This window comes from Hordeum vulgare, chromosome 6H, assembly GCF_904849725.1.
Source record: "Hordeum vulgare subsp. vulgare chromosome 6H, MorexV3_pseudomolecules_assembly, whole genome shotgun sequence".
Lineage (NCBI taxonomy): Eukaryota > Viridiplantae > Streptophyta > Magnoliopsida > Poales > Poaceae > Hordeum > Hordeum vulgare.
The window spans coordinates 6,876,132-6,903,520 of record NC_058523.1 but is presented as its reverse complement, the minus strand read 5'-3'; the positions used below and the strand labels follow the sequence as shown (position 1 = coordinate 6,903,520).

The window sequence follows — 27,389 nt, the reverse complement described above, 5'->3', positions numbered from 1 at the left end:
TACAAAATAAGTCTTACATTATTATTGTTCTTTCCTTAGTTTTTCGGAAGCTGAGGAGTGATCTACCGACAAGAATCATGTCAAACAAAATGGTAGAACAGGAAGAGTTCTAAAAGTCGTACAGGAAACTAAACATAGAACATTTTCTTGGTATACTGCCCTCTTAAGTGTAAATTTGACAGTCAAATAGGTTAATAACCGCCTAACATGTGGTCGAAGGTTGCGCATCTAGTGAATTATGGATGGTGCTTTTCGGCTGTACCGAAGCGAGTCTCGGTTGTACCGAGTTGCTAGGGTTTGGCTTCGGTTCTGTCGAAGGAAAACTAGGTGGAGCCGAAATGAAACAAGTTGGTGGCACTGATTTTGATCATATGAGTTTTGGATAGAATGTTTTGTGGGAGAATGACTGGGGTTTTTGGTGGCTAATCTCTAAGAACTTTGAGCAACAAGATCATTATTAATACATCATCCCATTTTAATAGTATTGGCTTTTCTATGGACTCAATTATGATTTCTCAGATAAGATAAAATGTAGAGTCTTGAAGCTCTTGCCAATTGATGTTCCTTGCATCCAGGGATCCTCCTGACAATCCTACCAATTCATCCATTGAACTTTTTCTGAAATATACTTGATAAACTCATTAGTTCAATAAACTATATGTTGTTATTAATTATAAAACCCACCTAGGGAGAAGTTGTGCTTTCAGTTGCTTCAATGAATGTTTATTTTAGTGTTAGATGCATTTGTTTGAGCGACAAGTAATATTGATCGGAGGTGGTATTTTAATGATGAGCTTCCTCAAATGCTCTAGGTCGTCATGAGAGAGCAAGTTGGATGCACACCCTACTAGTCCATGTAAGACCTTTCATACACTCGTACCTCTAATGCGTGTGTTGCATGATGATCCTTACTCCTTGCACTAACACCACTTGTAAGGTCTCTGCGCTTCCTAATGATCAGCCGCGTTGATGCAAGGCTTTCTTTGTTTTAAATTCACCAATTCTATTTGAGTGTTAAGTTTCACACTCACGCAGAAGATATTTGGACTGAGATATTTATTAATAATGCAGTCATCATAAAAGAAAAATGTTAAGTGGTGGTATTAGTAGTATTGTTATTTTTGCAGAGCTGGAATAAACTATGTGGCGGTTTTGGTGGTTATCCACGATAAAGCTAGAATTGTGTCTTGTGCGAATATTAAAATCTTATTAGTTAGATGCTACTTTCAATAGCTATATACAACAATAATTTAATAACAATATGGCCAGAGTTAGCCACTATTTAATGTATAAAATTTATTCTACGACAATGTAGATGGTAATACACATCAATCACTTTAAGATATAACCGAATGCTAGTTAGCACCATACTTTACTTTTGATATAGTGGAATGTCACACCACATTGATACCATGTGCACATGCATTTTGAACTTTTTGGTTTGGTTCTATTTTGAACCGGACACTACTCACAAGATATCTCATTGGCCATAAACTACAACTCGCCATCACCATTTCCCTAGAATGCGCTCGAGCACATTTGTCGACAATTTATCAAGTACTCCCAACCATCCCGACTTCACCAACGACGATGTCACGCACCGCCTAATGACAGTTGCCACTCAATAACACATCTCCTTCGCCATCCCACGGCAACCCTCCAACACCTCCACAACAGACTGCCTCAATCCACACCTCCCCGCCGAGACGGGCATCGCACGGACTTTGCCCACCAACCCGCCCTAGCGTCGGCGCGAGGGATAGACGCCAGGTGACGGTTAGGACTTTAGAGATTGTTGTTGGCTCTCTCTCCTTCCAAAATGATTCACTTATTATTAGTTTTCACTACAACTATTATTCAATGATTTTCTTTTCACATTTACGGTTTCATCTTTCCTTTATTTCAGATATTACCATTTTTCTTCATTTTTAAATACATCAAGATTTTTTCAAATTCAATGAACATTCTTGAAATTCCATGAATGCTTTAAAAATAGTACAACCATTTTCTAAATTTCAATACGAATTATTGAATATTTTTCAAAGCTATGAGCTTTTTTAGAATCCGTGATAAAAAAAATAAAATTCATTGAAAACCTAAAATAATTGGAAAATTGAGAAAGACGAAAATGATTTTTTAATCTTAAACACTTTTGTAGAAGCATATTTTTACTATAAATCACATATATTTTTAGGAATTCATAGACTTCTATTTTTATTAATATAAATATATTTTTAATCAATAAATATTTTACAATATCATGAAACTATTTTTATACATTTTTCACAATCTGCCAAAACACTGACATCTTGTTTTTCTTTTTTTAACGGGAGCTACCTTTTTTTTCAGCCACATTTTTCTTCTGAGCCAACTGACGGCTAAAACATGGATAGCAACAACCCCTCCCACATGGCTTGGCGCCTATCCTTAGCTATAATCGACAAATACAAGCTCCCCATCTCAACGTGGCGTTGGAGGTGTTTGGCTGGACACAAAATCAAACATTTCTATGTGTCGTCCGTACCGATTCCTAAAAACAATCGCTTATAGGCGACTACTAGCAGGCTGACTCGTTTAGGGTGGCTGGTCACTGGCGCCCATAGCCGTCATCGCAGGTTCGCCTGACTGTTCTTCACTGGCTTTCTTTTGTTCCTTTCCTTTTTTTCCTTGTTTTTCCACCGGTTTTCTTTAATTTTCTTCGTTTTTGTCATTAATTGTTTTTCTAATTTCACTTTACTTCGGTTTTCTTTGTTTCTACTTTAGTTTTCTGTGTTTACTTCGTTCTCTTTCTGATTCCTCACCTGATTTTATCAGTATTCCTCATTTTTTTAACACGTGTCTTCTTTTTTGAAGTACAAACATTTTTAGAACACACATGAAATATATTGCTGATATGCCTTGGACATTTATAAAAAACATGATGTACCTTTTTTAAAATTAAATCCTCTGAACACATTTTTCAATACATGGTAACATTTATTCAAATACAATGTGTACATATTTGAAATAACAAACATATTTTTCAAATATATGTTTACTTTCATTAGAATGTCGGGATTAATTATATTTTGGAAACTTTTTTGCACTTACGCGGAAGAAAATTATCATTTGTATATTACAATATTTAAAATATCAAAAACATTTGCTTTTTTTAAATAAATTATACTTTCAATCAAGTGAGGTAAACATTTTTAATGACATGAATTTTTTTTATGAAATTATGAAATCATTTGACTATATTTTATACCCTTTTAGAAAAAATCGGACATATTTATTTGAAACGCTGGACTATTTTTCATTGTCATAAAAAATGTTTTTAAATCCTCAGCATTGTTATAAAACTCCTCTAACAAATTTTATGTACCATGTTGATTTTTTTTAAATATATGCACCAACGACGTCGCGTGCGGTTGCGGGCGAAGGCGAGATCGCGTTGACCTCAAACTCGTGTCGCTCCTTTTCCTCGATGAGTAGATCGGCGGACGGCGGAGGCAGAACCGAGTGTGCGGGGGGCGGCGGCGGAATCGAGCGACATGGCGGCGGCAGCGACAACGGAACCGAGCAGCACGGCAGCGAGTGCGCGGGGGCGGCGGCGGAACCGGGCGGTAGGAGTCGCGGCGAGCGGGGGGAGGGGTCGCGGCGGCGGGAGGAGGCGCGGCGAGCGGTGGGAGGGGTCGCGGCGAGCGGCGGGAGGGGGGTTGCGGCGAGCGAGGAAGGAGGCGCGGCGAGCGGGTCAACCAGGAGGAGGCGGTCGAGCGTGCGAGGACTATTCGCGTGCGAGCGAGGGATTGATTAGCGCTAACGAAAACGTCAGTTTCGTTAACGACGTGTTTACACCCTTGATTAAGTGAATAGACGGCTGAGATCGTGATTTGGATCTGCACTCTCGTGCTTTTATTAGTAGAGATATACAACAATAATTTAATAACAATGTGGCCAGAGTTAGCCACTGTTTAATGTATAAAATTTATTCTACAACAATGTAGATGGTAATACACATCAATCACTTCAAGATATAACCGAATGCTAGTTAGCACCATACTTTACTTTTTATATAGTGGAACGTCACACCACATTGATACCATGTATGTGCACATGCATTTCGAACTTTTTGGTTAGGTTCTATTTTGAACTGGACACTACTCACAAGATATCTCATTGGCCATAAACTACAACTCGCCATCACCATTTCCCTAGAATGCGCTCGAGCACATATGTCGACAATTTATCAAGTACTCCCAACCATCCGGACTTCACCAACGACAAATATATGGTAACATTTATCCAAATACAATGTCTACATATTTGAAATAACAAACATATTTTTCAAATATATGTTTACTTTCATTAGAATGTCGGGATTAATTATATTTTGGAAACTTTTTTGCACTTACGTGAAAACAAATTATCATTTGTATATTACAATATTAAAAATGTCAAAAACATTTTATTTTTTAAAATAAATTCTAATTTCAATCAAGTGAGGAAAACATTTTTAATGACATGAATTTTTTTTATGAAATTATGAAATCATTTGACTATATTTTATACCCTTTTAAAAAAATCGGACATATTTATTTGAAACGCTGGACTATTTTTCATTGTCATAAAAAATGTTTTTAAATCCTCAGCATTGTTATAAAACTCCTCTAACAAATTTTATGTACCATGTTGATTTTTTTTAAATATATGCACTTAGTTTAAAATATAAATAAGAGAATAAAAGAGAAAACAATAATATCCTGATGCCAGCAGGACGAGCCACCACAAGCGCTCTAAAGTCGAACCAGATATGAGCCTCCGTGTGAGCCTATGTACCAAGCAAGACATAGGGAAGCATCGCTAAGCGAGGCTGGGCCAGCCCAGTACGCGGCAGGCCGACATGCAGCAGCTTCGTTTTTTTTATTTCTTTTTACGCTTTTGTTGTGTTTTGATTTCTTTCTGGACACTTACAGATATTCTAAATATATATAATACAAAAATGAAGAAAAAAATCCAAAACAGTGCAACATGGTGAAAAATGAAAAATAAAATAAAGAAGCAAATAAAATTAAAGAATAAAAACATACAGGAAAAGGAAAAATCAAATAAACCAATGCAAACAGTGAAACGATGTAAAAAACCAAGAAAACCGGTAAAATCAAAAATAAACGAAAGAATACTAAATAAAACCAAAGAATAGCAAAACAGTGGACGTTGTGAAAGAGCTTTAGGTGAGAGAAGCATATAACTCGGTATATGCAAGATATAACTCTTGCATGTGCACCACACTAGGAAGCGCATAGCGGCACCCATTGGCCAGTAAGGAGGAGAAGCTCTTGCAAGATTAACGACCTGTTTGGATTTCCTCTGAATCTGATGATTCCCCAGCCCGCGCTTCACCTAACAAGGTGATATATGGCCCTAAAAGAACAAATGAACAAGGAGATATATCTATACCAACTAATAAAGGTGTTAGTGCATATGCCCGTTCTTCATCATATTGCTCCTGGAGTTTTCAACAATTAACCCCAGTCACCGGTAAATGAAAAAAAACTATTCGCTTTTCCCCTTCTCAAGTTACCATCGACTTTAGTTTATTTACAGCAAGCCCTTGATGTTCCACAGGCATATAAGCAGCGCAATGACTTGAGCTTCGCTACTCCATATCCGAGACTTGGGTTTGATTTCATGTTCTCTCTTTTTTTTTCTCCTTTTTCTATTCAAATGTTGGTGGGTGTATGATATAAATGCCTCGTCAAGCTTCACTTAGCAGATGGGTTGCAAAATGTTGCAGTTTCGGCCCAACTACTCTATTTTATCATTTATTTTTTGGGCAGAGTCAAATGTTTTTAAAATATATATATATACATATATATATATATATATATATATATATATATATATATATATACATACATACATATATATATAACTTTCAAACCCTAACTCCAAATCTACCATCTTGTATATACAAAATTCCTCAAAAATGTGTAAATTTTAAATAGGCTATTATGTTGCATGTTAATCATTTCCAAAATTCTGTTTAGGATCTTTTTCTCTCTTTATTCCTATTTATTTAATTGGGGATGGATAACATATAGGTTGCACTAAATGTAATTCAGCTCAGTAACCAGTGTTATCCCTTTCATTTTATATATTTGTCAGATTCAAATGCATCTATAAAATACTTACGATCTTCTAATTTATAGTCCCATATTAATCATGCCATATTGAAACTTAGCAGAAAATAGTGAAGCATGACCGTTGTGCTACTATTTCAAAAAGGGGGTTCTATAATATAGATCTTGAGCCATGTATATCAGGAAAAGTGGGTGTAATATTTTTAACTGTAGCATGCCGTTGCAACGCATGACCATATTTGCTAGTATCACTTATGGTGATCGTCCCATCATGATAATCATAACACAGAGTAAATAGGCCTCCCAAGGGTACCCTCTCTCTTTTTGCTTCCCATTTTTTCACCTGGTTTTTTCCTGTTAGCCGATTTTAATATCTTAAAAATATATCTTGATCAATTTTATTTTAGTTGACAAAATACTCATAAATTTTGAACAATTGTTGTGAATTTTGAAAATGTTTGCTTGTTCAAAAGGTTCTCAAATTTGAAATAATATTCGCAAAATTTTCAAAAATGTTCATGAACCATAAAAATATTCCGAAAATCAAAAGATGTTGGAAAATTTTAGAAAATGTTTGCAAAATTACAAAATGGTTCACTATTGTAAAATCTTTGCAATTTTGGAAAATGACGCGAATTTGAACATAAAAAGGGAGAAATCGTAAATAAAATAGAAAAAAACAGCAATAAATTTTATGGAACCTTCCCAAAACAGGGCAGAAGTTCCGAGTAACTTTTGAAAACCAGCCGAAACCATTTCTCGTTGAACGATTGCCTCCGCTAATGGACATGTCCAAAGGTGGGAGATTTATGTCGATATGTATCGCTATACAGATCATTCATGCTCCTCTTTAAGATGTGTTCGGCTTGATATCTCAACTCCTAATCAACAATCATGGGCTGTCTTGGGCGAGGCTACTTGAGGAGGACGACAATGGCGGCTTGAGACGAAGTTGCTTCCAGGACCACAAGAAAATAGTGCAGAAATGCATACTAGCGGCAAGCGAAAAAATGTCTTCAGTGGCACCGCCCCGCTAATGTGTCACCGCTAGTTTGACGCCAGTGGTAAGCTGGTACTGACAGCGTCCGGCCCCAACACCATTTGTATATGTCTTATCTGTGGCGTTGGCACACAAAGCCATTGATAAATGCCAAATGTATCTATAATATATGAAGTGCTCATGCTATATTTACATCAAATATATATGTTTCTGACACAATATTTATTTGTACTAACATATTAATCCAGTGTGAGAGGTCCGTTTTTTATTGTTTTGAAGTTCACAGGTCAAAAATTCATGGAGCCGAAATGAGATGTTTTCATGGGAAAAAAATATTGGGCGAAGGAATCACCATATGGTGGTGTCCGAGGGCTCCTAACTTGTCCTAGGCTCCAACCCCGCTACGTATCCGTGTGTGAGCTATGGAGAGAGAAATCCCGTTAAAATTTCAGACCTGTCGGGGTTATGGATCTCCAGATATTTAAAAATGGTGCCCGGCTAGAAAACAAAAGCGAAAGCAGAAGATAGTAAAGTGATATCAAATCTTGGGGTGAGATCCCTCTCTTCTCGGAGGGCCAAGGGAGAAGAAGAAAGAGGGGGACCTTCCCCCTCTCTTCTGGTGGAGCCTGAACACCAGCGGGGAAATCTCCGTCATCGCCATCACCAACAACTCTCTCTTCATCCTCATTGGTGATGTGTGAGTATTTCATCATCAAGACTAAGGGTATGTATAGTAGTTTTGTCTTCTATCTCTCTCTCCCATGTTCTTGAAGGATTTGATGTTTATTGTATCCTGGGCTTTATTAATATAGTTGGATCTGATGATGTCCATCCCCCATTATTATTTTGGGTTGAATTGAGAGTACCTCTTTGAAGTTTCTTTTTGCTGGACTGAATATTTTGGATTTGAGAATACATGATGCATGTATAGTAATTAACTTGCGGATACCCATGGTGACATTGTGGTACTCTTCCCGTAAAATTTGAACGGTAAGTATCATATGGTGTTGTCGTAGTAAAATTTCGACTATCTCTCTCACATTGGGGTGGTTTAATAGATCAAGATTGGAAATGAGACTTTGAGGTGATTTGCTATTAAGCGCACCCACACGTTTTCGTACTAGTTTCACCGATAGAAGTAGGAAATTTGGAGTGATTCTTTGCTACAATTATTGAGGGATTATCATGATGTTCAATTATGTTAATGATGTTAAAAGTTAGCACTAGTGAAAGTGTAAACCCTAGCCTTGTTTCCAAGCATTGAAAAACCCTTTTTAGTTAAATTTCTTACTTGCTACCTTGTTGTTTTTATTTATTCAGATTACAAAAACATATTTTTATCATCCATATTACACATATATTCTCATCCCTTCGTTAATCTAGTGCACCTATACAAGTCACAACTGTATTGGGTGTGTTGGGGACACAATAGACCACTAGTATTTGATTGCATGGTTGTTTGACAAAGACGACTTTCGTGCCACACCTCACGTTGATTGACAAATCTTAGTTCATCCACTTGAGGGAAGTAAATTATTTCCCAACAATCCTCTGCGCTTGGAGGCCCAATAGAGTCTACAAAAATAGAAGCATGTAGTGGACATCATGCTATTTTGGGTGCCGCTGCGAGGGAGGTGGGAGTTTGAAGGTATCTTCTTTAGATCTTGCAACCGATTTTTTTAGTTTCTTGTTTTATTCACTAGGTTGATTTATAAAATTGAAAAAGGAGTTGGGTGCACTTATTTAAAAAGTTTATCTTGAAAACATTGTATCTGAGAAAGAAAATGGTCATGTTGTATTCTAAGAAGAATTTAAAATGTGATTCATGAGAGTTCCTTGAATGATAATCATGATTGCAATGTTATTAGTATGTGTTCTATGAATATCAATGATGCTAATGATATGCAAAACTATAAGCTTGGGGATCCAGGGTTTTATGAATATATCTTTTAGTCCCCCTACTTTTGATGGTGAAATTAATTATGATGAGAATAGTCCTCCTAGATAAGATGCTTACAATAATGAAAGTGGGTTGGAAGAGTGTCAACTTTAGGTAGCAATGTTCTCACTATTTTGGATCTTACTGGAATACTAATTAAAGTGGATTTGAAGAGGTCATAACTTTATTTAGTGTTGATTCCACTATTTTGGAAGATGTTTCAATTGACTACGATGAGAACAAATTTGCTAATCATGATGTTATTGTGATGATACTTATGCTGTAAATAATAGTGATAATCATTCTTATGAAATTTGTCATAATTTTGAGTACTCTCCTACTGAACACTACCCTTTTAATGTACAATTAGTTTCTCGTTTTCAAGTTTTATATGTTAGCTACAATAGTTTTACTCCCTGTATTTACTAACAAGAAGAAATTTGCTTAGAGTGACAATAACTTTTTGCATGTCGATCATCAAAATAATGCTTTATGTGATAGTTATATTACTAAGTTTTTTTCATTACACCACTGGAAATTATTATGAGAGAGGTACACGTGGTTATAGGTATCTTAACAATATTAAGTTTCATCTCTATATGTTGATAATTTTGAAGTTTCATTTGTTTTGCCTTCATTTGTGTCCATAAACTTGGTTAATGTAGAGAAGTTTTACTTTTCGAAGAAATACACCTTATATTTTGAAACAAAGGGAGTATAAAATAATACACTGGAAAACATGTGATCATGTGTGATGAAACCCCTTGTGGCAGGGAAAGAACCGTAACCTAAGATCATTTTTGGTGATTGTAACTGTCACAAATTAATGCTTACCTAGGACAGCCCTTCAGGCATCTTAGGTGACCATTTTCATTGTCACAAGATATGTGCATATTTTGTAACGATTTTCAATGTCACCGAAAACCTTTGAATGGTTAGTAAAAAAATATTAATAGATTTTTCTAGAGAAGTTTAACTTTTTAAAACATAATACACCTTCCAATTTGATCAACGAGGGTATAACATGATACACTACAAAAAGGTGATCATTTGTAAAAAAACGTGATGGGGGAAAACCGTGATCGTAATATCATTTTAGCTCGCGATAGCCTTCCCAAATTAATCCTTGCCCGGGGCATCACCGGTGAGAATTCACTTAGATTTTAGGTGATGATTTTCCATGCCGCAAGACATGTGCATAGACTCACACAACTTACGTGAGGATATAATTAATTAATTTGATCAAGATTAGCAGCTGGGCTCCACCTTGGTGTAATTCAAGGGCGGGGAGAGTATTTATGAAATGCTAAGTAAGTTTACGAAGGATCTATTCGTAGGTGTAGGATTATTGCATGTGCATATTCAGTGATGGTTTTCGGTGCCATCAAAAATCTTGGACGCGTTAGTAAAGAACATATAAATAGAAAAAGAATGAGTATGGAAGATTCAAACTCATGACTTCACCTTCCGTATGCATCAGACTGAGAGGTTTACCAATGGGTTAGTGTTTGATTAGTGATAATACTTTGTATCTCAATTTTTTGTACTATGTACAATGCCACTACATGTTCATCTCAGTGAGATAATTATTTTGTAGTATGTCCAATGGCACTACATGTATATTTTAGTGAAAACAAAATTTTACTTTGAAACTAGTCTAACTAAAAAATCTAACCCCACTTATCATGTTTCATTTCCAAAAATTTGAAGGAAAAAATAGGTGCTTCCCGTGGGATTTGAATCTTCATGTGGAGACAAAGGTTTCATTTTGGGCTAGTATTTGGTTAGTGATAATACATGGTAGCTCAATTCATTTGTACTATGTCCAATGGCACTACATGTACTGAAAAAATAAATGAAAAAACACTTTTAGTTGTTCTAATTAGAAAGCATACCCACCTGCATGTGTTATTTCAAAAAATCTGAAGAAAAAAAGTAGGTGCTACACGTGGGATTTGAACCCTTAGTAATGAGCCTCGTGTGGAGAGACATGCACAAGCAAATAAGGTAGAAGGGAAAGTTCTTCAAACACCGATGGGTTAGAGAAATATAAAGGTAGTGTGAAGAATGATACTCGTAGCTCGGTGAAGACATGGTGATGTGTTAACTCGTTCAAACTGTCGACACAGTTCTACGCTAGGTTGGAGAGACCAAGCCACATATCTAAAGACACAAAAGTTCCCGACTTGTTGTCCTTGAGTTTAGTTCCTCACAACTTTCTCAATTACTCATGGTAGCTCTTGAGGTGATCTCCGGACCTTCACGGACCTGTTATTTAGCGAATACACTCTCATTGCCCTTGATCTGACTCTTAACCGTGTGGAGGATGCATAGTCCTCAAGAGTAAAAAGTACAAGTACAACTTTGATCTACTTGTTTGGCGATGCTCAATCACTTAGCAATTTTAGGCTCTAGTTTTTCCGCTCTTACGATTTCTATCAAATCTTTAGGAGGACGGTTTGCTCGTGTAACACTTGTCAAATCACTTAGAGCAACTAAACAAGAAAGGTAGAGGGTTCTTGGTGTTTATAGTCATTGAGCGAAACCAGGTGGGTCTGATATGACAGTTGGAGCAAACATGAGCAAACAATGCAACTATAACATTAATTTTTCTGAATAGAACAACCTATAAAGGAAGAATAAATTAACATATTTTTGTATCCAAAAATTATGAAAATTTACCACATAACAAAGAACTCATAAATGTTTATTGTGAATTTTTTTAGATTTGTTCATGTTCTGATTATCCAGGAATATTCAGGACATTACAAAAAAACTTCTCGTTTCGAAACAGAACTCATAAACTTGCAAACTCAGCATGGTAAACACTTAGTAGTGCCATTAGATTCGATAATCCATGTCTGAGTCCGAGCTGAGATGCTCCCGGTGAACAGTTAAAACGAAAAAAATAGAAACCAAATTCAAAACATTCTGAATTATTTTGTGGTAGAAGATGTACTTGATCTCCGTGCCAATTTAAGAGCATTTCGGCATTTGAGCAGCTCTCAGCGAAAAAGACAAAATCGGGTCTAAACAGTACATAACAGTAAACTTTTTCACAGCCTCCAATTTTGTCTTTTTTCCTGGAAGCTTCTCCGATGTTCAAATTATCTCAAATTTGGTACGAACATCACGCATTCATGCATCTTTCACCACCAAAAAAACGGAATTTTTCAAACAATTTTTCTATTTTTTTATGATTTTAATGTTCATGTCGGGCTCATCTGAGTCCGGGAACCAAAGATATATATAGGGTTGTCCCTCAATAAGCGTTTTTGTTTAATGCCGTTTAGCTAAGCATTGATATATTTTTATGACGCTCCCATAAAAGTGGGAGTTGAAACATAAAAGAGCATCATGAATCATATATAAAACACATTTATGTCTCCCACTTCATATGCATAAGAAATTCATAAGGAAAACAATTCATTCAATCAAAAATCAACGCACATTTAAATGTCTATGGTACAAAAAAAATCTCGTTATATTCTTCACGAAATATATTTTCATATTGTATTTATTTTGTATTTTAGATGTTTGTGAATTTTGATATAAATTAGTCAAGCATGAATGATTAACTTTCGAATATCTGTACGCCTTATGTTTCAAAATATTGGGAGTATTTATTTATTTTAAAATTGATTTACAAAATTATATGTTAATTTTGAAAACATTTCAAAATAATAAAAAAATACCTACCCTTGGACTGCACATGTTGCCGACCCATTTAGGCTTTCCAGCTCGCATAGCTATCTTAATGATATGTGCATGCTACGTCTCTCTTACCCCGAGACTTACCATCCCCTCGTCGCACGCTGACATGGGTCAGGTAGGCCCAGAAGCGAGCGAGGTTCTCTCAGTGTTTTTGTGTTTCTGGTTTTTTGTTATTGGCGGTTTAATCTAATTTTCTGGTGGTTTTTTATTTCCCCCTTTTCCTTAATTTCTTCTTTGTTTTATGTTTTCTAAATGTATTTTTATATTTTCCCTTTATTCTTCTTTTTTATATTCCCATTTTCCAAATTCATAAAATATGTATTTCATCCAGTTTTAGTATAGGAACATTTTATAATATATCATGTACAATTTTCAAAGTTTCACAGACATTTTTTACATTTCATGAACATTCTTTTAACCAATAATTGTTTTTAAAATCATGATTTTTCAAATACATATTGAATAATTCAGAAATCCTGCTAAACATTTTTCATATACATCTGGTCATTTTTCAATTAAGTGCTGAGAAGTTTTTAAATAAAGGTCTGAAATTTTTCACATTGTTTACGAACATGCTTGTAAACATGTGATCATTTTTATATGTTACAAAAAAAATTAAAAGGTTGGAGACAAAATTATATGTCATGAATATTTGTAAATGTGCGAATATTTTTAAATATCATGAACATTGTTTTAATGATATCAACATTTACGAAAAATTTCCCAAACATATTTCATATGATGTATGTTTTTCTTAATGTCATGAGCAATGTTTTTATATGTATGAATACTTTTCAAGTTATGAACCTTTTTCTTAATGTTGCAAAAAAAAATCTTAAAAATGATCTAACTATTTGTTTCTAATTTCACTAATTTTTAGCGTCTCATTAACATTTTTTAAACTAAGTTGATTTTTTTTCTCATACATATTGTAAAACATTTCATAAATATAAATAAAATAAAAAACAATAAAAATTTAAATGGATAAACATGCAGAACATGATGTTGACTGTAGTCGATGGGCGGCACTATTTCTTGCTGCTGGCAACACGGGAGGAATGGTGACCTCAAAGGCAGCTTGTTATGGCCCAGTCCAGTAGGGATTCAATGTAGTATTTCTTTTTCTTTTTCCAGCAAGAGGCTTGAGTTGTTTCTTACTTATATTTTTGCTCAAAAATTTGGGGCGGGGGGAGCGGGTGTCTAATATATGTAAAAGGCTATAAGTATTTTTAAATATTTTAATACGAACTACATTCAGATATATATATATATAGACATATCAATCAACCAACAACCAAGCCTTTCAGTCCCAAACAAGTTGGGGTAGGCTAAAGTTGAAACACATAAGATCTCGAAACCAAGTCATGGCTCTGGAACGTGGATAGCTAACTTCCACGCACCCCTGTCCATGGCTAAGTATTTGTGGATATTGCAAACCTTCAGGTCTCTCTTAACGGACTCCTCCCATGTCAAGTTTGGTCTACCACGACCCCTCTTAACATTCTCAGCATGCTTTATCCGTCCGTTGTGCACCGGCACTTCCGACAGCCTCCGTTGAATATGTCCAAACCATCTGAGACGATGCTGGACCAACTTCTCTTCAATCGGTGCTACCCCAAGTCTCTCTCGTATATCGTCATTCCATACCCGATCCTTCCTTGTGTGGCCACATATCCATCTCAACATGCGCATCTCTGCTACACCTAACTGTTGGATATGTCGTCTCTTGGTTGGCCAACACTCCGCGCCATACAACATCGCAGGTCGGATAGCTGTCCTATAAAACCTGCCTTTTAGCTTTTGTGGCACTCTCTTGTCACAGAGTACGCCAGAAGCTTGGCGCCACTTCATCCACCCAGCCTTGATTCGGTGGCCCACGTCTTCATCGATATCGCCATCCTTCTGCAACATGGACCCCAAATATCGAAACGTGTCTCTCTCCGGTACCACCTGCCCACCAAGGCTAACCTCTCCATCCTCGTGCCTAGTAGCACTAAAACTGCACCTCATGTATTCAGTTTTAGTTCTACTAAGCCTAAAGCCTTTCGATTCTAGAGTCCGCCTCCATAACTCTAACTTTCTATTAACCCTCGTTCGGCTATCATCGACTAGCACCACATCATCCGCAAAGAGCATACACAATGGGATATCTCCTTGTATATCCCTTGTGACCTCATCCATCACCAAATCAAAAAGACAAGGGCTCAAAGCTGACCCTTGGTGTAGCCCTATTCTAATCGAAAAGTCATCGGTGTCGCCATCACTTGTTCGAACACTTGTCACAACATTATCATACATATCCTTGATGAGGGTAATGTACTTTATTGGGACTTTGTGTTTCTTCAAGGCCCACCACATGACATTCCGAGGTATCTTATCATAGGCCTTCTCCAAATCAATGAACACCATATGAAGGTCTTTCTTTTGCTCCCTGTATCTCTCCATCAGCTGTCGTACCAAGAAGATGGCTTCCATGGTAGACCTTCCAGGCATGAAACCAAATTGCTTTTTGGTCATGCTTGTTAACCTTCTTAAGCGGTGTTCAATGACTCTCTCCCATAGCTTCATAGTATGGCTCATCAGCTTGATTCCGCGGTAATTAGTACAACTTTGAACATCCCCCTTGTTCTTAATGATTGGTACTAAAATACTCCGCCTCCATTCTTCGGGCATCTTGTTTGACCGAAAAATGAGGTTGAAAAGCTTAGTTAGCCATACTATCGCTATGTCTCCAAGGCCTCTCCACACCTCGATGGGGATACCATCAGGACCCATCGCTTTGCCTACTTTCATCCTTTTTAACGCCTCCTTAACCTCACACTCCTGGATACGTCGCACAAAGCACATGCTGGTATCATCAAAGGAGTCGTCTAGCTCAATGGTAGAGCTATCAACCTCTCCATTGTAAAGGTTGTCAAAGTACTCCCACCATCTACGCTTGATCGCCTCATCCTTCACAAGAAGTTGATCATCTCCGTCCTTGATGCATTTGACTTCGCCGACATCCCTCGTCTTCCTCTCCCTAATCTTGGCCATCTTATAGATGTCCCTTTCGCCTTCCTTAGTGTTTAAATGTTGGTAGAGGTCCTCATACGCCCGACCTCTCGCTTCACTCACTGCCCGCTTTGCTGCCTTCTTCGGCACCTTATACTTCTCCATGTTAGATGCACTCCTGTCCAGATATAGGCATCTGAAACAGTCCTTCTTCTCCCTAATAACCTTCTGGACCTCATCGTTCCACCACCAGGTGTCCTTAGCTTCCCTTCTACTTCCCTTGGTCACCCCAAACTCCTCTACAGCGACCTTCCGCAAGAAGGTCGCCATACTCGTCCACATCAAGTTTGCATCGCCTCCTTCCTCCCAAGGGCCCTCCTTAATGACCCTCTCCCTGAAAGCCTGGGATGCCTCCCCCTTGAGCTTCCACCACTTCGTTCTAGCGACTTTGGCGCGCTTATCCCGTTGGACACGAATCCTAAAGCGGAAGTCAGCAACCACAAGCTTATGTTGAGGGACAACACTCTCTCCAGGTATCGCTTTACAATCAATGCAAGCGCGTATGTCTTCTCTTCTAGAGAGGACAAAATCAATCTGGCTAGAGTGTAGACCACTACTGAACGTCACTAGATGAGATTCTCTCTTCCTAAAGAGGGTGTTAGCTACAACCATGTCGTAGGCTAGAGCGAAGCTCAGGACATCTTCTCCTTCTTGGTTCCTGATGCCATAGCCAAAGCCCCCATGCACCCTTTCAAAACATGTGTTAGATGTACCCACATGGCCATTGAGGTCTCCTCCTATGAAGAGCTTCTCACCAATAGGTACCCTCCTAACCAAGTCCTCCAGGCCTTCCCAGAACTCCCTCTTGGTGCTCTCATTGTGGCCTACTTGCAGGGCATACGCGCTGATAACATTGAGGACTAAGTCCCCAACTACCATCTTGACAAGGATCATCCGGTCCCCTTGCCTCTTAACGTCCACAACTCCATCCCTAAGGCTCTTGTTGACCAAGATGCCTACTCCATTCTTGTTTGAAATTGTCCCCGTGTACCACAACTTGAAGCCGGTATCCTCCACCTCCTTCGCCTTTTGTCCCTTCCATTTGGTCTCTTGGACACATAGGACATCAACACGCCTCCTCACCGCCGTATCAACTAGCTCTCGTAACTTACCCGTCAGGGACCCTACATTCCAGCTACCTAAGCGTATCCTCCTAGGCTCGGCTAACTTCCTTACCCTCCGCACTCGTCGAGTCAAATGCGAAGACCCTTGCTCATTTTTCACTACACCGGGGCGTCGGTGCAGCGCGCCACTAAGGATGCGGCGACCCGACCCTTGCTCACTTATCACCGTATCCAGATCAAGATACGGCGCGCCACCAAGGGGGTGACGGCCTGGCCTTTGCCCATTTGACACCACGTCCGGGTTCCGATGTGGCACGTCGCTAAGAGGGTTACGCCCCAACGAGTTTCCTTTGGGTTTCATCTCCATAAGAGTGGCTGGGTTTTTCACGTTGGCTCGCCACGCCTATCACAACCCTCCTCCTTTACCCGGACTTGGGACCGACTATGCGGAGACAACATAGGCGGAGTTTCAGATATATATAGACATATTTTAAAGAATAGATTCATCTATTTTGCTTCCTATGTACTCCATCTGTAAACTAATACTTCCTCCATTCCTAAATTTACTAGTGGACTACATATGAATGTATATAGACATACTTTAAAGTGTATATTTAATCATTTTGCTCCGTATATAAATCCCTAATGAAATCGCTTAAAAGTCTTATATTTAGGAACGGAGGGAGTATAAGAGTGTTTGGACTAAAGTAGTGATCCAAATGCTCTTATATTAGTTTACGAAGAGAGTAGTTCATATTGAAATTTTTAAAAAGACTTATATTTACTTTCTCCGTTCCTAAATATAAGTCGTTTTAGATGTTCCACTAAAAGACTATATACGGATGTATATTGGTATACTTTAGAATGTAGATTCACTTATTTTACTTCATATGTAGTTTATTAATGAAATCTTTTAAAAGGCTTATATTTAAGTATCTTGCATGCATGGTCCACAGCTAGAGTATCTAATATACTCAAGTGCCACTGTAACCAAACTCATCGATCGAGCATTGGCAACGCAACAACCCTCCACCAACACATACATCATTCCGCTCGACTTTCACATACATATATTCGTTAAATTAATTTGGATAGAAAAACAAATAAAAGCATATGCATGCAGATCGATCTTGCGACCAATTCTTTTTTATAAGACCTGCACTGCACGCATGCTGCAGCCTGTCAATTATTTTTTGCATCGCTATCTCCCAGTCTCACACCGACCTAATTGAATCGATTTTATATATGGACAAACATATTTGATCGATTTTTGAATCGATCTTCATGGACTGATTGATTGAGCAGATTTAATCAATCAATTCTCTACTGCTGCTAGCTAGACGACCCGGGCCTTCCAATGACCAGCTCAGTCTCCACTTCCATGTAATGCCGCTGCCGCTCGTCCTCCTCATCTTCTTCAGCTCCAGCACCATCAGGCGATGTTTCAGCAGCAGCAGCAGTCGCCAGCTCTAGCAGAGGCAGCGCCTTGTACTCTTCACGGAGTACCGAGTTCTCCATCAACAACTTCCTCTCCTGTATTAATACACATACATAACCATCATGTTACACACTTATCTTGATCATGCTATTTTTCGTGGATACATTGTTTTATGATTCTGCTAACTAACTAACTAGCTATACAGGTGACAAGTTCTTCACATATATAATGTCCAGTGCAATAATAACATTAATTAACGGCAGATGAACATGTTGACACATACCTTCTCCCTCAGCTCCGAGATTTTATCCAGCATTTTCTGTTGCTGCTCTTGAAAATGAAACAAAAGGTGTTATCACCAGCGATTCAGCCTAGAATTTGGAGAAACTAGATCGATAAATACTGTTATACATTGCGTAATTATTCAGCTAGAAAAGAAAAAGAAGAGCCGAATTAGTGTATTCTGCTCTGCTAGCTTGCCTTCTTTTGCCGGATGCAGCTTAGGCTCTTCTCCAGCTGCAGCTCCAGCTCGTGCAGCTCATGGGACGAACAGGATCCCAGTCCTTCTCCAGATAGCTTCCTGCATGTGCATTCATATGGTGTATAATTTAATAATTTATTTCCCAGGATCGAACGGATTACATATACATATTCTTGGTTGTTTTCACGTGTATGAACTAAGAATAGTTGATGATTCAGCATGCAAGCCACTGTCGTCACCTCTGGCAGGCCTCAATTGCGTCTATCTTGTGCTTCAAGGCAGTAGCCTCAGATCTACACATCTGCACCCGTATACATATATATAATACATCACATACACAGCATATATAATGAGCCAAACATATGTAGTATAGCATCTAGATTAATTGCGGTAGTATTAGAAAGGTGGAGAGTTGCACCTCGACGCCAGCAGCTGGTTGCTCAACAGTTTTCTGATTGGCAGATGTCCCTTTTGTGTGGTTCAGGTAGCGATCAATCGTCCTCTGCAAACTGAGAATTTCCAAATGTTAACAAAAAATAATAAACTAATTAAGTTGTATGTGCATGTACATGTGTATAATTAAATGATCATGGTTTAACATTGTCAATAAATAATTATTTTGATGCTCACAGACGAGATTGGAATTTCATAATTCTTTTAGAAAAAATAATTTAATTGTTAATTTTAAAACCATAATTTACAACCTATCTGAACTTAGTGTGAAGTTCAAAGAAACAAAATACTTTACTACCAAGTGAGCGGGTGAAATTCTTAATTCTGGCAGCGGGTGCTCTTGTAGGCTATATAACTTTTTTTTAAGGAAAACTATAATAAAAGAGTACAGTACAATAGAAACCTAAATTCATGTCCACGAAACTCACTTCCTCGAAGTACACACAGCTTAGGGCTGGTGCATTAGATGCTAATGTATGGAAGGGATATTTCAACCATTTGTATATTCGTTTTCAGCTTACGGTTGCCTGTGTTGTGTTTAATATTGATCAATTGCATTCATCACACTACTTTAGAAACTCTAAACATATATTTTCTATTTATCAAAATTCTAGATCATGAGATAAAATATATATATGAGGCCAGTTAAATCAGGAGGCAGAGAAATGCTAAGAAATCACTTAGATGATGATTACATGTAAATGGCATGAAACATTTGTGATTACTTTGTGTGACAATTGGATTACATGTAAACTCTCTTATAAGGATTTATTTCCCAGAAAATGAGCACCGAGAAATACCAATTTTACAAATGAACACAAATAAATTAATGAAAGCCACCACTTTTTAATTTAATCTTCAAATACTCCTTGAAAAGGGAAAAATGACATTGAATACCAAAAATGACTAATGACAACCCCATTTGCAGTTTAAGCCTAAGAACCTAATAAATGTCATAACAACCATAATAATAGGTTTACATCAAATGGTGGGTAATTTGTGGGAGTAGACTACAAGAAGGGGAGGGGGGGGGCTGAACTCTGTGGAGCCACTCCAGCTAGTTAAGGGGTTGTCACACAACACATGCAAGGGAAGAAATATTGAGGGGTATAACTGATTCACTGTTTCATGATCGGTTTGACCAGAGGTATGCATCATAAAGCCCAGGTAAATCGCTTGTGCCCACGGTCATCTCTAGAGCTGGCAGTGGCAATACATCGCCTCGAGTGAGAATTCAGGCGCCCCAACTTCAGTTCAATCTTAAGCAGTTCCTGGTGGTTGGTGGTGTAAGTCATCACCTGTAGGGTTAATTGGTATAGTCACATCACCCGGCTAAGTAAGTCACTGAACTGCTTGCTGAAGTCAACCAGACTGCCACCATGCTGGTGCGCTTGAGTGGGATGGGTTTGAAAAGGGTGTTACTCGGAGACATTCGGCCAAATCGAGTACTATTAATGAACTCGATGAATTGGTGCTATGGTCAATGGCCGCAAGCATCCTTGTATTTGTTGTACTGTGTTGGGTGTCACCCACCAAATGGAATGAGGCTATGCCCACCTTCTTAGCTTCTACGTTGCTCTGCTTGACAAAGAAGAGAGAGCAACGGGTAAGACATGTTGGGGAGTCAACCTTGCCAATGTAGGTGGGAACTCCATATTGAAGAAGCTACATGCAGTAGACGGCAGTTTTGTTTCCTCTTCGAGTTTGTCTTTCAGGCTCGGGTGGATCGGCGATTCGGGCGAGTTTTTAGTCCTCACAGGTGCAAAACTCCTGTGGATGGTGTTGCTTCCTCTTTGAGTTTGTTTTCCAGGCTCTGATCCTCCCCGAGTTTGTCCGTATGAACGTAGTCGACGGAGCTCTAGGGTAGATTCATGCCATATCCTAGCAGTGAGGTTAGGTTTATTGTCGTGTGGCGAGATTTGGTGTGAGGTACTTTAAATCTATTCAATGTTTCAACGGAAACAACTGCGGTTCCAAAGCGCAGGTCCTTAGGGGCATGTGCATGAAGACTTTATGGCTGTCATTAATAAGGTCAAGCCGGTTCCGATAGGGGCGCGGCGATAGCGGCTCAGTCTGGCGGCGGTAGTAGTTGTTCGAAGGTCTAGGGACCACTAAGAAAAATTATTATGTTTGAGGTCTTTAATTTATACTCTTGTTGAACTTTTATAATAAATGTGGATCCTTTTCCGCAAACAAAAAAAACTCAAGGGGAGGGCACTAAGAGCATTTCTAGCAGAAATAGTAGAAGTCGACCCTCAAAACGCGTATAAAGGGCACTGTAAACCATTTTTACGGTGCGAAATTGCCCCGAACAGAACAAACCCCGTAAATAAAATTGTATCCCATTATAGCCCCTTTTTTCTTTTTTCCTCAGAGTCCGTCTCCGGCCATGGCGTGCCTCGCCCTAGCGCCCCGGCTCGCCTCGGCGCCGCCCGCCTCGCGCTCGCCTCGTCACGGCACCGACTGTTCCGAGCCACGCATGCAGTGGAGGAGCCCTGTGCCGCCCGCCCCCACCGCACGCTCCCTGGCGCACCCGCCCGTCCCCTGTTTGAGCAAGGCACTGCCCGCCGCCATGCGCGCATTCGCCGTCGTGGCCGTGCAAGCTCCCCCACCCTTGCCCCGCTCTTTCCCGGTGCCTCCCGCCCTGATTCGGGCCGCCAGTGGCCTGCTCCGCCCTGTCCGTGGACGGTCTCGCCTCGGCACTGGAAGTCGAATCAGCCGCAATTCGGACCGGTGGCGGCAAATTCCGGCATGCAGCAACTTCTTCCGGCGTGCAGCGACGGATTCCGATGAGTTCCAGGAACATTCCGGCCAGTTCCGCAGCGGCGAGTCTGCTCCGACAAGGTTTGGCCGGTTTAAGGGTTGAACCGTATATTTCCTTTGAAAATGCACATATAAGGTTTTTGCGGATAAGTTTACCATACCCCTTAAAAAGTTGAAGGATCGAACAAGTTTTACAGGGTCTCTTCGGCGCCGTTTTTCCGACTGAAACTGTAGATACCTTGTTTCTTTACCGATTTGACCAGTTTACGGGGTCTGCTAGAGATGCTCTAAGCTCTTGGACCTATTTATAGTTCCCAAGTCACTCTCGAAATGAGTCAAATTATTCACGTTGCGACTCGGGCCTACCTCGGCCATGACTTTGTGAGGGTTCTGAGGAGCGCATTATGACTCAGAGCCTGCGATTGTCCAATCCCACTGAGGTGTTCATGTACAATGAGCTTCGCTATAAGGACATCATATGCATACTTGCTAACATCACTTATGATGGTGCTAGAGATATCCCTGGTCAAAAATTGTTTTCATAACAACAGAAACCTTCCGGGTCCTCTCAATCTTTGCGAGGTTCATGCCTTTGTTGGTGATGGTAGAAATTGTGGGGGAGGAAGGGGGCTAATACCAAATTGTCACATGGTCTGTAATTTGTGGGAGGATTAGGGTGAAAGGGACATAATGTTTTAAGAGGTAATATGGCAAGACCCTGCACATCTACAATGCGACTCTATACAAGGAGAAGGTTGTCCAGTGGCGGTGCTTCGGAGGGGCCAACCTGGGCTGCCACCCCCAGGGCCATGAGCCTCTAATATTCGGCCTATATGGCCATTTAAAATTGGCCCAAAGTGATTTTTCTCCCCCCACCCCAACACGCACACCCTGAATTCGGCCTAAGCACCACCACTAGGGTTGAGAGAGAGAGAGAGAGAGAGCGGAGAACTTTGAGTGTGCCAATTGGTTAGATATTTGCCTACCCTCGATGCAAGCACGAGGTAGGCATTATTTTGCCCACCACCTAAGTTGAGGCCTACGGCCAAGATCCTAACAAAGTTGAAAAATACTAAACAAGCTATAGCGATAATTAGGATCTTACAAAATTGAAAAGATCCATATTTATTTCCTGTTCATCCTGCACCATGTAGAGCATTTACATGAAAGTTCATAGCCGGCATATGCTCGGTATTATTATTTTTCAGCAACTGATAAGCATGTCATGCAAAAACTTTCTAATTTCATTTGATAACACAAAGTGTATAGGAGTGGATGATGGAATTAGTACAAGAAGCTTTTGTGTTGGTACGAGGAATGAAACAACACAAAAAACCAAATCGATCATGATTACCTTAAGTATTTACCTTATGTGTTGCACTGAAAATATAAGGTCTATATTGAGGTCTCTAGCTAGTTACATTTCGGCAGTGTAACAACAACATGACGTTATTTTAGCAACAGTAGCCTTCATATCGAGAATTGTTCCAGAAGGTGTGTCGGTTTAACATGGAGAGTTTTATCAAAAAGAAAAGAGGAACTTGTTGCATTTGAAGTTTAAAAGCATATCAAATGAGCTGCCACAAAGAACAAGATGCACATGTCACTGGTGGGGAAAAAATGGCCATATGCACGACTGTTCAACAATGTAGCATCACGTGCAATTAGAGGTTCTTCAGTTCCGATCAAAATGAGTCTCGCAGTATTGTTATTGCGAAACCATTATCTTAAGTAGTGTCAATGGCTGGATCTCGCTCATCAGGCAAAAGAAAGAAAGCATGTTAGTCATTCATTCGGTCATTCCACACACACGCACACACATAACATGCATACTCCAATAAAGTGCGTGCATTTTATCGCCATTTTATTCCAAGGGAGAGAAATACTAACAAACTGAGCGGATTCCCCACAGCTGCAAATTAGTTTCCCCCCAAAAGGGGCAGAAACTACTGTAGACGTTCACTGTATTTCATGTACTATCCGGTTAGTAAAGTATGGGGGCGTAGTCCGCAGATGCACATCGCTGACGCGCGGTGTCAGCAGGCAGCAACACATTTGCATCTCGGTATGATAGTTGGTGGGTTTGCAGGGAGGCAAGTACAGGCGCATTGATATATATGTGCATTAAAGCCAAGCAGCCAGTTCAAGATATAGTCCATTCGTACTACTACGTACCCCACACAGCAAGCTTGACTCATGGGCGCGGCGCTGAGCCAGCTCTTGTACGAACGAACGAACGTGTGTCCAGGCTACAAAAGCAGGCCGGGATCATGCATGCGTCCGTGCTGCTGCTACGCCACTGCTATCAAAAAAAAAATCCAATGATAGTAGTACTACTAATTAAGGGGGAAATATTTTGGGCTAAGAAACAAACTGTGTTCACAAACAGTTCATAGTTGAGGGCGACTTGTCAAGATTTCACCTTTCTTTTTCATGGTTGTTGGAGTCATATAACAAGATGGATTACTAGATTGGGAAGGAAATTAGCTAGCACTTGGGGTGTGCTGGCTGGCTAGCACGAGCGGCTTTTTCATCCGCAAACAAACAATGCGCAGAGGTGGACGCGTGTCTGCCAGAAGTAGTAAAAACAGCAAGGCACGTATCTGTAATTAATCATTTGATGAGTACATATATAGTAGTACCAAATATGTATTTGAGGGGAAGGTGTGAGATAATTATTTCCGGAATTTTCGGTGGCTAACCCTAGAACAGTGGTTTAATTGTCCAAGATCTGCCGATATGGCTTAGCCTGCATCCAAACCCACGTAATCGATCGATCTTGGAAAGAAAGTTGTTGAGAGAGAGAGAGGGGGGAGTGGACAGTGGAAGGAGCTGGCATGTATTTCATGTGTACGGGCAGCAGTGCCCACGTCGATCGATTTTGTAACAAGAAGAAAGGAAATGAATCTGGAAGCGGAAATCAAGCAGGGAAGGGAAGGGATCTAGGTCTAGGGTTAGGGTTAAGGAGCGGCGGCGGGGTGGGGGGGGAGGGGACGTACTCTGGCGCGGAGGCGTACTCGTAGAGGCGGCCGCGGGGGGAGAAGACGATGAGGGCGACCTCGGCGTCGCAGAGCACGCCCAGCTCGAAGGCCTTCTTGAGCAGCCCGCTCCGGCGCTTGGAGAAGGTGACCTGCCGGCTGGTGGCGTCCTCGATCCGCCGCATCTCGCGCCGGCCCCTCTTCCCGCCGCCCTTCTTGGCCGCCGCCGCCGCCGCCGCCGCCACGATCTGCTGCTGCTCGCCTCCTTCAGGCACCGCCGCCTCCGGCGACGACGGCGCCATGGATCGGACGGATCTAGGGAGAGAGGGAGGGAGTGATGAGGAGGAGGAGCAGCAGCAGCGGCCCAGGCCTAATCTGGTGGAGGGAGGGGAGATGTGTTTTCCGGGGAGGCAAAGGGGGGAGGCCGATTTTGTTACTCAGAAAGGAAAGGTTCCGAGGACCGGGAAGGGGCGGGGCCGCCCCACAAATGGCAACGCCTGGTTGGCCCCCATGGCTACCTCCACATCCCCCCTCCCCCATTGATTCCCTCTCCCTCTCCTCTCCCCTCTCCCCATTGGCCGCTGCCAACTTTCACCTCGGGTTCCACCAAAGTGGAAACCGCTGCCACAATTAGCACGGCTTGACTTGCCCCATATGCTCCTTGATTTCTCATTTCTCTACTAGGAGGAGGAGCTATCACCACTGCTACACTACATATTTCTACTTCACTTTTCCCGGGGGGGGGGGGGGGGGGGGGGGTATTTTTTTCCCTTGGGTTTGTTTAGGGGAGGTGGTTGTCTATTGTCTTAATCGATGGCGTCGGAGGCCGATATAAAAGTTGGTTGCAACGGAGGGGCGCGGATGATCGTGGAGGCGCGCATGTATACATATCTGTGGTTGCCGGAATATCACGCCGGGTACTCTGTTTTTTTAAGATTCGTGTGGTCCCGATAACGTGGGAGCGAAAACCGTTCCCAAGATTCGGCGCAAGCAATTTTTCCTTCAAAAAAGTACTTGTTTCTTGTTTCAAGTTTTTTATTTATTTTACGAGTGGGCCTACGGTGCTTGGGCCAATGGCTTGTTGTGCCACGACTAGTCGCCCAACTAACCGAGATAGAGAGATGGCCGTCTTTGTAGAGTAGGAGCCCACTTTATGAACCGGGCGACCCGCACACGTACCCCGACCTACCTTGGTTGCTAGCCCACATAATACCAAACTGAACTAATCTAAAAGATATGGTGGGAGTTGCACTTGTTTAGCTAAGGGTTATTTTCTTCCGTCAATCAATTTTTATGAATATGATAGTGAATCGTGCTACCATGCGAGTTGCGACTATGTATGACATTTTCTCGAGGAGGGGTGATGTCATACATGTCAAACTGATTTTTCATCGTGATGGCGTGGGCACAAACATCATGGTCGATCGAGTGGTACGCGAAGCAAGGCCAATAGTGGTCAATCAATTCATGATAGCGAATTTGTGAGGCTTGGCTTGGCTGGGCAGGTTCACATGCTATTTTTCCATGCAATAGTTAGCCACATTGTGAGGCTATACTACTGTTCATAGTGCGAGTAACTTCAGCGGTAACACAAGTTTCAATTCAATAAATTTGCTTATATGGCAATGATTTAATGCGGAAAAAAATTATTTATGTAATATAACTAGTTTGTTTTGGGGGAACATATCTAGTTACTCACATCATAAGTAATATCACACACACACACACATATATATATATATATATATATATATGTACCAAGACAAGATGAGTCTATAAACTAATAAATAAAATACTACATGACACCATACATATGTTACTCCTCACTATAAAGGTAGTAACAGGGATTAGTAACATATGCATGTTATTAGCCGAAATCACTCCCGGCTATGGGTAGTCTACCAAAATCTAACCATGTGGTGTCTTGTTTTATTATGGTGAATAGAAGGAGGAGACAATTAGCAACCTAGTACCCTATGTATACATATACTCCCTCCGTTCCTAAATATAAGTCTTTCTAAGAGTTTCACTAATGGACTACATACGGATGTATATAGACATATTTTAGGGTATAGATTCACTCATTTTGCTCTATATGTAGACAGCTAGTGAAATATCTTAAAAGACTTATATTTAGGTATGGAGGGAGTAGTAAACATATCAGTACATGCTTGCACCAATCAACATTTCCTTTTGTGGCAAGGTATGCATGCCAAGGCATGTGACTAAAGTAAAATAGTACCGTACTACTTGTACTATATATAAAACGAAAATGTCCTTGCATGCTCGCCAAGCGCCAATAGGCCTAGGTCGCCCGGTCACGTACATCGATCACGTACTTAAATAAAAATGGTACATGTGGATGCTTTTCCGATTGCCGGTT

The 27,389-nt window shown here is 40.2% G+C and overlaps 1 protein-coding gene across 2 annotated transcripts; it reads right to left on the bottom strand.

The window, feature by feature from the left end:
* Nucleotides 1-18,023: 18,023 nt before the first annotated feature.
* On the bottom strand, nucleotides 18,024-25,489 carry LOC123403908 (MADS-box protein SOC1-like). 2 transcript variants are annotated; one of them, XM_045097818.1, is made up of 6 exons: nucleotides 25,028-25,475; nucleotides 19,231-19,321; nucleotides 19,052-19,113; nucleotides 18,812-18,911; nucleotides 18,615-18,656; nucleotides 18,024-18,426 (listed from the first exon to the last, which is right to left on the bottom strand). In XM_045097818.1, the coding sequence occupies exons 1-6, from the start codon at nucleotides 25,306-25,308 to the stop codon at nucleotides 18,226-18,228; spliced, it is 777 nt and encodes a 258-aa protein (XP_044953753.1). In that variant the 5' UTR covers nucleotides 25,309-25,475; the 3' UTR covers nucleotides 18,024-18,225. The 2 variants fall into 2 exon arrangements, with proteins under 2 accessions (XP_044953753.1, XP_044953754.1); XM_045097819.1 differs by having other exon boundaries at nucleotides 18,334-18,426; nucleotides 18,615-18,661; nucleotides 25,028-25,489.
* Nucleotides 25,490-27,389: the final 1,900 nt, after the last annotated feature.

Bases quoted from the DNA above. Each gene is read 5' to 3' on its own strand.
- LOC123403908 (XM_045097818.1), bottom strand. From the start codon at position 25,308: ATGGCGCCGTCGTCGCCGGAGGCGGCGGTGCCTGAAGGAGGCGAGCAG. The intron at 19,114-19,230 runs GTGCAACTCTCC...ATACGGGTGCAG, and splicing joins AACCAGCTGCTGGCGTCGAG to ATGTGTAGATCTGAGGCTAC. The intron at 18,657-18,811 runs GCAAGCTAGCAG...TTTCAAGAGCAG, and splicing joins GCTGCATCCGGCAAAAGAAG to CAACAGAAAATGCTGGATAA.